The sequence below is a fragment of the Verticillium nonalfalfae genome (assembly GCF_003724135.2).
Source record: "Verticillium nonalfalfae strain VnAa140/NRRL 66861 chromosome Unknown scaffold_108, whole genome shotgun sequence".
Classification (NCBI taxonomy): domain Eukaryota; kingdom Fungi; phylum Ascomycota; class Sordariomycetes; order Glomerellales; family Plectosphaerellaceae; genus Verticillium; species Verticillium nonalfalfae.
The window spans coordinates 20362-33239 of NW_021167333.1; the positions used below are offsets into that span (position 1 = coordinate 20362).

The window sequence follows — 12878 nt, forward strand, 5'->3', positions numbered from 1 at the left end:
CAATGATCAATCATGCATGGCATCCCCGACCCCGCAGTATTCAATCAGGATGACGGGAGCATGCGAGCGAGTTTCTCAATCGTCAATGTGCACGAGTGCGAATGATAGGCATAGCCATGCGCAGGTTCATTCGCTGGCTGACAAGCTGACAAGAGTGAAACTTGGCAAGGCGCCCCCATCAATGCTTGCCACGCATTGCCTCGTACTGAACCGGTAGTAGTAATTAACGTGCACAAGGGACGGGAGTGTGGAATGGTCGTCTCGTTGGCTGCCTTGCCTTTGGCCTGGGGGGGATGGCATCCGGCATAGAGTGCTTGCACAGCCATTCATGCTGGCTACGGCGTCCTCTGCCAGCTTGCTGTGGTTGTACAACGCAGTGGCCTATCTACCGTTGGGCACATCAAAGCACCTCCCTGACGTTATCCACCTCGTAGTATACAAGTTCACGACTCTACCGCACGTGCTGCAGCTCCTTTGCCGCCTTCAGAAACTGTCTTGCCGGAACCTTTCTCTCGAACAGACTGTCCAGCGTCTCGCCCGTCAGTCCTTTCAGCTCAGGCAGTCTGAACCACGCCCATACCGCGAGCATCAGCGTCAAGCCTGCCGCCGGGAACGCCGCTTTGCCCTGCAGATTCGCCTCCTGAGGGTTCAGCAAGTAGGGAGCCACGACCGTGTTGACTATGTTCAAGATGTAATATGTGTTCCTGCCCAGCGAGATGGTCTTGACCCGCAGATTGGTGGCACCGACGGCGGCGGCGATGCCGTAAGGAATGGGGCCGATGGATAGACCGTAGACGAGGAACCAGATGAGTAGGAGAGCTGACTGCGCCCAGCGAACAGCCGGATTAGCGGGTGCCAGCGCGAGAAAGCCGACGAGGGACATGAGCGGGAGCATGGCGGCGAGACCGGCGAGGTAGACGGTACGCCAGCCGAGTTTCGTCATGAGGAAGAAGGACGTGACCGTGCCGACGAAAGCGAGACTTGCGTTGCCTGTGCCGTTAGTTTCACTTGCCAGATCACAGCACACGATGGACATCGTTGCTCGAAGAGGAAGAGGGGGCAAAACGCGACTTACCGATCGACATGTAGAACGAGTCGGCTGGCGACAGCCCGGCCAGCGTGAAGAAATAGGTAATGTAGTTCTGCACCGCGAATCCCGGCAGTATCTGACAGCCCCAGCTGATCATGGAGATCTCCGTTCGCCGCAAATTGTCGCCGCGGAAGCAGTCGGCCCACGACCCATGGATGCTCATCTCTTTCTCCGTGCGTATCGTGCGTGCCATCATGGCCACCATGTCCCGCGGGTTGATGACCTCCTCAGGCGCCGAGAGGAGGCGGCGCACAACGACCTCAGCCTCGTCGCTGCGGCCCTTGCGAACGAGCCACCAGGGCGACTCGGGGGCAAAATAGGTCGCCGCGAGCAACGGCACCGGGGCAACCCATTGCAGGGCAAAGGGCAGGCGATAGGCCCATTCGGTCGGGTTGGAGAGGAGGCCGGCGAGGACCCCAAAGGCGATGAGCTTACCCATGACCCAACACAGGTTCACGTAGACGGTGGCATATCCAGACAGCCTGAGCGGCGTGATCTCAGCAGCATACGAGGGCGTCGCGGCAGCGAAGAAGCCGCAAGGAATGGAGCTAGTGTTGCATACTGTCAGCAGGAGAGGAGGCAAAGGAGAGGGGCACCAGATGGTCAAGCGTACATCAGAAACGTGCCAGCCGTCAGAACCTCCACAGAGGGCGCGAAAAAGTTAATAAAGATCAAGGCGATGAGAGCCGCGTGCGAGGCCATCAAGACTTTGCGGAACCCCCAGCGGTCGGCGCAATAGCCGTTGGCAAATACGCCAAGAATCAAGCCGCAATTGGTGACCATGCCCAAAGCCAGCTGCCACCGGGCTGGAATGGACCAGGATCCATTGGGTAGTTGGACGCCAAACTTGCGTTGGAAGGGCGGAAAGGCGAAGAACGAGCCGATGAGCATGAGGTCGTACGACTCCATGATGGTAGCAGTTGATACAGCGAGCGACCAGGCAATGGCCTTACGGTAGTACCGCAAGGCCTCCCTGACAGTTAGTGTCGTCTCGATTCGCTGAGCGGCATCGGCGGCGGCGTCTTGCGTCAGGGGCACTTTGCCTGGGGAAGTGGGACGGGTCTCCTCATGGAGACAGCCGACGGTCTGTGACTTCTTGGTGGACATTGCGGGGGAGGTCAGGGGGAGGTGAGCGTTGCTTGTTCTGCGAACAACCGCCTGGTCAGAGATGGCTTGGAAACGTTTGACACCCTAAATATTTTGTGGTGTGGCTCTGTGTACGACTTCATGCTGGATCGTAACGTCCTAACGTAGGTACTTATACGCCTCAAATCTTCTCGCCTCGTAAGAACCAAGCGGCTGGTCTCAACGTGATCACGACAGAGATCCAGAGGATGGCGTTCGCAAAGCTATTTCCACTGATTTGAAGCCACCACTAGGGGGAAGATCTCCGAAATATGCAGATGGCTGTTGTTGCAGCAAGTCTCTTTCCAAGAGACTGGCCTCATCATGCCTTCTCAACGGCCAGTATGGGAATGGCGTCGCGAGTCAGTAGCAGTGGATTCCGGCAGTCGGCGCTCGGCGGTCCGGTCGGGCTTCCAGGGGGGCTGACTGCCCGGGAATTGAGGGCATTTTCGATTCAACGAGGCTTAGTGTCAGCGAACAAGCTCGCAGCTGACAGACCAAGAAGTGCTGTAATCGGTGAAGGGACGGCTCAGCTGGAACGACGGGGCGACTACTGTCCGCGGTGCTGTTGAGCGAGCCACTACCATCCTCTTGCTGGCGAGGATTTCGATGGCAAACAGGCCTTGAGGATATCACAGCGAACATCGCCCTATTTCATAGACATTTTATTGATGGGCAAAACAAACGTGTGAAAGCAAGGGACTCTCAAATAGCTGATCTACAGAGGAGAGGCAGGCCCGTTGCTCTGAAATCAAGGATGCGATTATCTTTACACCACAGCATGTGAGGTACCGTTCCTGAGCTTGAGGCTTAGTCTAGTGTGCACTGGCTCATCACCAATCTCCGCCATCTTGTCCTCTAGCATCCTGGTCATCCTCCGGACTGTGTCCTCATATCGAGGTTCATGATAGCAGTTGAAGAGTTCTAGGGGATCCTCTTCACAGTCGAAGAGCTCCCATTCCTTTTCCTCCCCGCCGGGTCGTGTGCCTTCGAGGCCAAAGTCTTCATTGTACCAGTAAATGAGTTTGTAGCGCTGATCTCGGACGCCATAGTGCGCATACGCCTCGTGAATGATGTCTCGGTGCATCCAGTACCGGTGATAGGCAATCTGCTGCCAGTCGTCGGGCGTCTGGCCTCGGAGGACTGGGACAAAGGACACACCCTGCATGTACGTAGGGATGCGAACTTTTGCTAGGTCGAGAAAGGTTGGCGCGAAATCAACGTTACAGATAATGTCGTTGCAGACGGACTTTGGCTGGATAGCTGGTGGGTAACGAATCATGAAAGGCATCTGGAAGCTTTCCTCATACATGAATCGCTTGTCGAACCAACCGTGCTCGCCCAAAAAGAATCCCTGGTCTGACGTGTATACGACGATGGTATTCTCCGTTAGCCCTTCGGCATCGAGCCAGTCCAGCATGCGTCCGACATTGTCATCTATGCTCTGTATGGTGCGGAGATAACGTTGCATGTATCTCTGGAACTTGAACTCAGCCAGCTCCTGTTTTGTTGTGAATGTGAAGACATCGCCCGTCTCTTTGCAGATAAGCCTCAGACCTGTGACATCGTCGGGATTGGGAATCTTTCTATCGCTCCACCACCACATGTCGATCATTTTTGACCCGACCTTGCTCCTCGGACCTTCAGGTTGCACAATGCCTAGGTCTGTGTAGGTCAAATCGTCTGCAACCCTCATCTTTGCGACAGTGGCCGCCCTGGCACGGTTCTTGTAGTCGTCGGAAAAGGTGTCTGGAAGCCGAATGGGATCCTTGTAGAGATCCTTGTGCTTCTCGTCGTACTCCCAGCTTCGGTGTGGTGCCTTGTGATGACACATGAGAAAGAATGGCCGAGACTTGTCGCGCTTCTCCATCCAGTCAATGCACTTGTCTGTGATGATATCCGTGGCGTACCCGGGGACTACGGAAGTCCCCGACGACTCGATGAATTGAGGATCCCAGTACTCTCCCTGACCAGGAACCACACTCCAGTAATCAAACCCCGTAGGCTCGTGTTCGGCACCTTCTCCCAGGTGCCACTTGCCGACCATCGCGGTCTGATAGCCTCCCGAACGAAGCTGTTTGGCCACGTTCGGTAGCCTTTTGTTGATCTTTGAGTCCAGCGTCATGACCCCGTTGACATGGTTGTGCGTGCCGCAAAGAACTGCGGCTCGTGAAGGAGTGCATATGCTGTTCGTGACGTAGCAATGGTTGAAGAGCATGCCCTCGTTGGCGAGTCGGTCTAGATTCGGCGTGCTGTTAATACCAGCTCCGTAACATGAGATGGATTTGGCGGCATGGTCATCCGCCATGATGAAAACAATGTTTGGTCGGATTCCGTCGGCCATTGCGGCAGAGTTCGATGTCACTGATGTGTTTTAGGCGTAAGCGAGCGGCATACAAGTTGAGGCTTCTCGACCAGGTCGTAGGTCGAAAGCCGGCCGTCGGGTCTTTAAAGTCTCTTGACCTAGTCATCTTTTCCCCATTATTTCTTCAGGAAAGGATTCCGCGTTGCCGTTGCAACCGAGACTCGAGGCGCTCAATCATGCATGCCGTGATGAAGATGATGGCGAGAATGCCACGAGGAGCCAACCGTTGTTGGCCACGCCGGGGGGTTCGGCGTGGAGGCTGCCAAAGCCACACGTTCGGGGTATGCACACTACGGCTGTCGGCGATCGCGCTAGGGAGTCGGTCCTCTCCACACGACGTGCCATGATATGTCGTGATCCAAAGCGTGACAGGGGATATGCGCGAATTCATCAATTGAACCCCTTCGTGAGATATCTCTCGTAGGAGGACTCAAAAGTAGTCTCTGTCTGCCGAGTTTGAATGCTCGTGGCCACTCCAGATGTCATGCCATCCATCAGGTGTACCCAAACCGAAGCTCTCACCACCAAAGTCAAATCCACTTGCAAGATCATCCGCTAGATTCAGAGTCAGATCTGCTGTGACCAGTGACACACGAGTCGCGGGCTGATCGGTGCAAGGCAGCGTTTGCATGGGCTGCGTGACGCCGCTCGGGTGGCGACTGCCCAAGGAGTGGGTGTGTAGTCCAGCGTTCGCGAGATCTTTCAAATGGCGAGCGCCAGCTTGCTCAGTCTCGGGAAGCTCTGCAGCGCGGTCGCTGTCGTCGACGAACCGAGCTTGTCGAAGCATGCTGTGAATGCCTAGCCTCTGATGCTGTCTTGCAGCGCGGGCAAAGCGAGGGCGCTGGTGCGGCGTCTCCTCTTCGGTATCAGAAGGATCTTGACTTTGTTCCCGTTCCCCGGTTAGGTAGAGACCGACGATTCTTTCTAGATCAGCCAGAAGGTGCTTCGCAATCTGAGAGTTTGCAAAGATACGATTAAGAAACACAGACACAGCAGACGCCTTGGCCAATGCAATCTCTGGAGTCAAGCCCGAATGGTCTGGGTTGAGGGGAGACCGGCTCAAGAAGAGTACCAAACGAGACGCGTGGTAACCACAAACCGCCACATCCATATGAGGAACCAGAAGGCCTGGGCTCAATTTCGACAGATCATTCAGTATCTGCAGGATAGCCTGTGAGTGAACGAGGCATTGTGTCGCTGCAGCGGCCACGTATTCCGCAGGCAGGCTTTCGATGACCGGCATAGGAGCCGCCTCTTTGTAACCAGAAAGAAACATTCGAGATACGTCGCAGTGACACTGGTGCCAGGACAAGTGTGTCCCAATGAATCGCGCAAGCCACCGAGACCGCGAGTAGGTATTGACATCTTCGAGTGTACATGTTCCGGGGCTCATTGCTTGCAGATTGCGCTGAAAGTCGTCCACAATCGAGGTGAGTTGGGGTATGGCTTGCCTGGATAGAGACACCTGGCGTCTTAGTCTCATGATGTCTCTCCTGACGACGACCTGCTGCACAGTCTGCCGAAGGAATCCACCCTCAGGGATGCCGTCGAGTGACTGAGACCGCGCTTCTGATTCGGGCACGAAGTCTTCCTCCTTACAGGGAAACTCGAGATAGATGACCTCGTAAGGGCAGAGCTCACACTCCGGCAAGCCTACTGAAAACTGCGCATCCACCATCATCAAACACCATAGGACACGGCGGCGAATTTCCTGGGCTAGTGGACTGAGGTCCGTTCGCTCATAGTGCAGACGAAGAGCACTGGCAGCACGTGTTGCCAGAGCACATAGCATGAAAGCTTTCTGAAAGTTACCGATCTCCATCCGATACAGAATCACAAGCATGAGAGCTTGGGTCAGAAAGATCGACGGCTGTTCGATCTGCGACCAGATCCTCATTTCTAGCCGTTGGACCCAGATATTCGTGAGGACCGGAAAGTATTTCGTGTACCTCAAATGAAGGGCTGAACACGATAGCAGTGCCAGAAGCAAGGTCTCGTCCAGCGTGCCATCAATGCAGCGCTGCGTTATCGACGATTCGTTGAGGAATGCGTACACAGGCATGGGATACACATGCTGGAAGAAGTCGTTGACCAGCCGCAGTTGTTCGCGAATTGGCGGAACCACCACATCTTGGACTTGGGGTGGTCTTGAGTTGCCATGACTTGCCTGGCTGTCACGAAACACAGACGGTGATTCCGAGCGTTGTTCTATAGAAAGCTGGCCGGGACTGACCGAGATGGCTGTGCCAGACTCGGGCTTCTCTGACGAATTTTCGAGCGGCAGACCGAGTGAATGACTCTGAGAGGAAGAGAAGGGGCGTGCTGAATGAGAATTCCCCGTTTCAGGATAGACGCAAGTCTTGGCTCGACGACGGCAGCTTCCACAACATGGGGTTTCGCCAGAGCATTTCGATTTCTGAGACCGACATTCTAAACACGCGCGAACTCCGCGACGCCTTTCAGGGCGCGTTCGTGGGTTGACACCAGACGATGACGACGGCGTGGACGCTGTTCTGAACGAACAGGAGAATGCTAGCCGCTCACAGTTGGCACAGGGATCTGGTCCCCCTTCGCACCGTACCTGTCAAGCCAGTCAACCGGGCATGAACACTAGATAAGAGCCGTTCTAGGCGCAGCGGACTGTTCCGACCTTGCGTGACCTGCACTGGGAGCAAGTGTGGCTCGACCTCGGCACCGGCATGTCTGATGTGCTGTGTTGCTTGAGGGATCGTGGTAGAGAGCCCGGCGTCTAGGTGGGAGGAAGCTTTTAGAGGCGTCTGAGGGAGAAGCTCAGGATCGGCCAGGAGTGGCGTTGTGCCCAGTTCCGACTGTGGTGCCAAACATCCATAGCGAAGTGCAGAAGAAGAGTTTGTACGATGTTGCAGAGCGCGCAGGACCTAGGAACGTCATTGCTTGATGGACGGCGGATGTCGGCTGAGTCGACGTGATCGAAGGTGGCCCTGCCTTGCCAGGGGTGTGGACAGAGGGCCCAACCGGGAGATGCTTGTCCAGTATAGGTGCATCCCTCTGAAGCGTAGTCAGCTAGCCATACATGTACACGGGTCATTTCGTAAACGGGGACAGGCTCCCGAGAATATGGCTCAGGACGCCGCCAAGAGATGGCCAGAAACGCAATCTCGCCCTCGGCACATGTAGAGTGCCAAACTAATCACTGCCCTCCATTCGTCAATCAATCACTCGTTCACCCGCAAATCACCACGGGTAACATGGTACACAGACACAGAAGTGCCGGGCCGGGTCGCAGAATGGGTCTCTGGCGGAAGATCGCATTGCACCCACGAGATGTTGCGCCACAGCGGGAGCGAGGAGACACTGGGCGGCCCCTATGCCACCAGAGAAACGGCTACAGGTACCTTGCCTAGCTTGCTCGTCTCTGGATCTTCACGCGTGCTGTGAAGACGTGAACGTGCAGAAGGAAGCGGGCCGTTCGGCCTATGATCCCCGCTCCCATGTTCCCCTAGCTTGTGTGTGAAGAGACCTAAAGGTGCGAGCCAATGGCAAAGGTAAGCAGGCCAAAGACGTTGCCGACTGGCTCGTCACTTGCATAAGGGCGTTCTGTCAAGTAGCCAATGTGGTGGGCGTGCTGGGAGAGCCCGGGGGAACCATACAATGTGGGCATGTTGAACCGACAAGGAGAGTTGACGATGTGACCTGAGTGTCTCATCAACTAGGCGAATGAGCGGATATCACCGTGAGTGCAACTCGCGACCTCGGTCCCCTCCAGGCCTACGGCGGCTACAGAAAGAAGCTGGCGCTGATTGATGCTCGAGGTCTGGCCATTACTCGCCACGGCCCCCCCGCCCCCATATCCTAGCTGGATCTCCATACCTACCTAGGTAGGCAAGGACCTAGGTAGGTAAGGTCGGCAAGGTAGACGGAATGGCCGTCAGCTTGGTTCGATAGCTTTCTCGTCACAGGCAAGAATTAAGCGCCGGCCACTGGAGGAGGCAGAGCCACTTCACACCAGCCGCTGAGCTCGCCGGCGGCAATCATATCCCTGCCCTCCAGATCTTGCTTGCCCACACTTCGCTCGAAACGATGCAGACGCATATACATGTTTCTCGTCTTGGAGTGTGCATGAGATGAGCCGGCCACTGGCGAACAAGGTTCGCAAGGAAGGATACCTACCGCCTACATGTCCGTTACCTACCTTAAGGTACCTTAGGTAGGTATCTAGCTTAGGTGCCTCTCCTGTAATCCCCGCACCAACCCCACCAAGCGCCGGGTGCTCAGTTCGGGGGCTGGACAGCGGTGGAAGTCCCACCTCACCTACCTGGCTACCTACCTGGCTACCTACCTGGCCACCTACCTGGCTAGGTGTCTACCGTACCTTACGGCAGGTACCTAGGCAGTCCGTAGCTCGTGCCCCGCTCCCGTCCTAGATCCACGTCCCACGTCCCACGTTCCGTCCGTGTCTTTCGGATCACCTCTGTGACCTCACAGGAACACCATCGCAGCTTTCCCCTCAGTGTCGTCGCACGTTCATCACCCTCCCTCCTGCCACGAATTGCCGCGACCTGCACCCTCGACACCACGCTTGCATCGGCAGCTCCCCAGGCACCGACATAGCCTCTGAGCCACGCACTGCGCCTGACCACGAACCGCCCGCATAAACGCCCAACCACACGCCCAAATCCCCCCCACCTACGAAAAGGGCAGCCGACCATACAAGACGACCACACTTTTCGCATACACACACGCACGAACCCAGCACTTCTGCGATCTCCCTTCCCTTCGACCAGCTGCGCGTGGTAGCTGGAGTGGCCGAGTAGCCAAGAACACCTCATCGCACCAAGCCCTCGGAGACCGAGATCCACTTGCCCACCATGACGCAGTCTCCCATGATCTCGGTGCCTCTGAAGACGACCAACGAGATTGACTGGGTCGGGCCTCTCAAATCATACATCAGAGATACCTATGGCGATGATCCTGAGCGCTATGCCGAGGAGTGCGCTACCCTCAACCGCCTCCGGCAAGACATGCGGGGCGCCGGCAAAGACAGCACCTCCGGCCGCGACATGCTCTACCGGTACTACGGACAGCTGGAGCTCCTAGACCTGCGCTTCCCCGTGGACGAACAACACATCAAGATTTCCTTCACATGGTTCGCATCTGCCCCTCTCCCTTCTTGCATGACGCCCTTGCTGACATGGCGCCACCAGGTATGACGCCTTCACCCACAAGCTGACGTCGCAATACTCTCTCGCCTTTGAGAAAGCTTCCATCATCTTCAACATCTCTGCTGTTCTCTCCTGCTATGCTGCCCATCAATCGAGAGCAGACGAATCCGGCCTCAAGACGGCGTATCACAACTTTCAAGCCTCTGCTGGCATGTTCACCTACATCAACGAGAACTTTCTACACGCCCCCTCCTCCGACCTGAGCCGGGAAACTGTCAAGACGTTGATCAGTATCAACCTGGCGCAAGCGCAAGAGGTGTTCCTCGAGAAGCAGGTGGCGGATCAGAAGAAGATTGCCCTGCTGGCCAAGCTCGCGAGCCAGGCGGCTTCTCTGTACAAGGAGGCAGTAGAGGGCGCCCAGGAGAACGTCAACAAGGGCATTTTTGAGAGGGTCTGGCTCCTCATGGTCCAGGTATAAATGCATCATACTCCCACCCATCGTTGACTCTGCTGACACGAGAAGGTCAAATCGAACCTCCTAGGCTCCATGGCCCAGTACTACCAAGCACTCACCGATGCCGAGACTGGCCAATACGGAACTGCGATAGCACGTCTGCAACTTGCCGAGACCCAAGCCAAGGATGCCGATAGATCAGCGAGCAGCTTCCCTAGCAACTGCCCGCCGAGCTCCAACCTGACATCGGACACTGGCGGCATCTTGGCCGAATCGACCAAACGCCACGTCGCCACGGTGCAGGAAAAGCTTAGAGAGCTAATCAAGGACAACGACTACATCTACCACCACACTGTCCCTGCGGAGGCAAGCCTCCCCCTTGTTGGGAAGCTACCGGCTGCCAAGCCGATTCCCGTGAGCGAACTCTACGCTGGCCAGGACATTCAGCGCATCACGGGCCCGGACCTGTTCTCCAAAATCGTGCCTTTCGCCGTCACGGAGATGGCCAGTCTGTACGATGAGGAAAAAGCAAAGCTCATTCGAGCCGAGTCCGAAAAGGTTGACATCGCAAACGACGAAATGGCCGCAAGCTTAGACTACCTGAGGTTACCTGGCGCGCTTCAGGTTCTCAAGGGCGGATTTGACCAGGACGTCCTCCCAGACGAAGACTTCAGGCAATGGTGCGAGGATGTTGCCAACCACGAAAGTCCTACGTCGATATTTGAGCTACTTCGCTCAGAGAAGGAAACCATCGTGTCCCTGCTTGAGAGGAACACGAAACAGCTTGACATGGAAGAGAGTGTGTGTGAAAAGATGAGGTCCAAATACGAGAACGAGTGGTCGCAGCAGCCGAGCTCCCGCCTTACCTCAACCCTCCGAGGCGATATTCGCAATTACCGCGAGGCACTCGAAGAGGCTTCCCGAAGCGACAATCAGCTGTCCATCAAGCTGAGGCAGAACGAGGTTGATTTTGAGGAAATGCGTCAAGCATCGCGGAACGGTGAGGTGGATGCACTATTTCAGCGGGCTGTCAACAAGGCGCGTGCCAAGTCTAGCAGCGCCGTCAGTCCCATGGGCAACGAGCCGAACCTCCTGGACGCCGATTTTGACGAAGGAGGTCCCTCTGTTGTTGAACAGATCAAACTGGTGGAAGAGGTCATGAAGAAACTGAATCTCGTCAAGAGGGAACGAAACCAAACCCTGAAGGATCTCAAGGAACAGGTTTGTCACGAAAAGTGTATCGACTGCCACAGAGCTAACATTACATCAGGTCCACAACGACGACATTTCTGAAATTCTCATCCTCAACAAGAAGAACATTGCCAACTATGAGCAACAGCTCTTTCAGTCGGAGCTCGAAAAGTTCCGCCCTCTGCAGAACCGACTGCTTCAGGCAAACCAAAAACAATCTGCCTTCATGAAGGAACTCAACTCGTCTTTCAATACACTACTCCAAGACAAGCGGGTTCGATCTGAACAGAGCAAGTACGAGGTAATCCAAAGGCAGAGAGCATCGGCTATCAACAGGTACAAGCGTGCATACCAGGAATTCCTCGACCTGTCGGCCGGCCTCCAGGGTGCGAAGCGCTGGTACGCCGAGATGAAAGAGACGGTTCAAAGCTTGGAAAAGAACATTGAGACGTTTGTCAACAACCGCCGATCCGAGGGTGCACAACTTCTCAACCAGATCGAACAAGACAAGTCGACTCGCAAAGACTCGCATGCCGAGACTGAGCGCGAGCGCCTTAGAGGGTTGATGGAGCGCATGTCGATGGACCCCAATAGCTCTGGGCAAAAGCCACCTTCCAACAGGCCAACACCTAGCCCATTGAACTTCACCCAGCCGAACTCTTCTTCCAACTCGGTACCACGATACCCACAGGCCAATTTTCAAGGCCAGTACCAGGTCCCTCAGTCGCCTCCCCCTACGCAGACGGTCATGCAACAGCAGCAGTATCCCAGCTTCGCGGCACCCCCCAATACGCAATCCTTCACACCGCAGTCTGCGAACACATACGGCCAGCCCGCCTACAACCCAAGCCAATACGGCCGCACACCGGGGCCCACGTCTCCGCCCCCGCACCAATCGACCTTCGGCCCCACAGTGCTCCGGGGACCCGCGTCACCACCGCCAACTCAGACGTCCTTCGGGCAAAGTCAGCAATCGTACGGCGGCTGGTCAAGCGGCCAGCAACCACAGCAGCATAGCCACTCGCACAGCCTTTCCCAGGGCCAGATGCCGCCTGGCTTTGTGCCGCCGCCGCCTCCTCCGGGCCCTCCTCCGCTCGGACCCCAACAGACATTTTACGGACAGCAGCAGCAGCAGCAGCAGCAGCAGCAGCAGCAACAGCAAAACAACCCGTCGAGTGCATACCCGAACAGCGCCTACCCACAGAGCGGGCATCCATCGAGCGCACAGCCCGGACAGGGAAACGACCCATGGGCGGGGCTGAACGCGTGGAAATAGGGGTAGAAGAAAGGGTTGGGGCGTGGATTGGGGGTAAAAGATCGGGTGTGGAAATTATGAGGACTCTGCATGTGTCGGGCGTCATGGGGGCGTTTGGCATCTAGACGATACATATACACATGGAGTATCAATGGGCGGCGAAGGGGATAAACGCAACGTAACGGTCGTGCTCTGCCCTATTTGTGCGACTGAGGGAGTTAAAGCTAGCAGCCATAATTGAGGTTGACGTCGAGTCT

At 56.1% G+C, this 12878-nt stretch overlaps 4 protein-coding genes across 4 annotated transcripts; 1 reads left to right on the plus strand and 3 right to left on the minus strand.

Moving 5' to 3' along the window:
• Positions 1-451: 451 nt before the first annotated feature.
• D7B24_000561 (uncharacterized protein) lies at positions 452-2197 on the minus strand (the record flags this gene model as incomplete). Its single annotated transcript, XM_028634816.1, has 3 exons — positions 452-990; positions 1076-1638; positions 1704-2197. The coding sequence occupies 3 exons, from the start codon at positions 2195-2197 to the stop codon at positions 452-454; spliced, it is 1596 nt and encodes a 531-aa protein (XP_028492490.1).
• Positions 2198-2984: 787 nt separating this feature from the next.
• Positions 2985-4559, minus strand: D7B24_000562 (uncharacterized protein; the record flags this gene model as incomplete). Its single annotated transcript, XM_028634817.1, has 1 exon — positions 2985-4559. One exon carries the CDS (start codon positions 4557-4559, stop codon positions 2985-2987), a length of 1575 nt encoding a protein of 524 aa, XP_028492491.1.
• Positions 4560-5010: 451 nt separating this feature from the next.
• D7B24_000563 (uncharacterized protein) lies at positions 5011-7490 on the minus strand (the record flags this gene model as incomplete). The annotated part of the gene is made up of 3 exons (XM_028634818.1): positions 5011-6902; positions 7162-7291; positions 7410-7490. 3 exons carry the CDS (start codon positions 7488-7490, stop codon positions 5011-5013), a joined length of 2103 nt encoding a protein of 700 aa, XP_028492492.1.
• Positions 7491-9427: 1937 nt separating this feature from the next.
• BRO1 (bck1-like resistance to osmotic shock) lies at positions 9428-12642 on the plus strand (the record flags this gene model as incomplete). Its single annotated transcript, XM_028634819.1, has 4 exons — positions 9428-9705; positions 9764-10193; positions 10245-11396; positions 11446-12642. The coding sequence occupies 4 exons, from the start codon at positions 9428-9430 to the stop codon at positions 12640-12642; spliced, it is 3057 nt and encodes a 1018-aa protein (XP_028492493.1).
• Between the last annotated feature and the right edge of the window lie 236 nt (positions 12643-12878).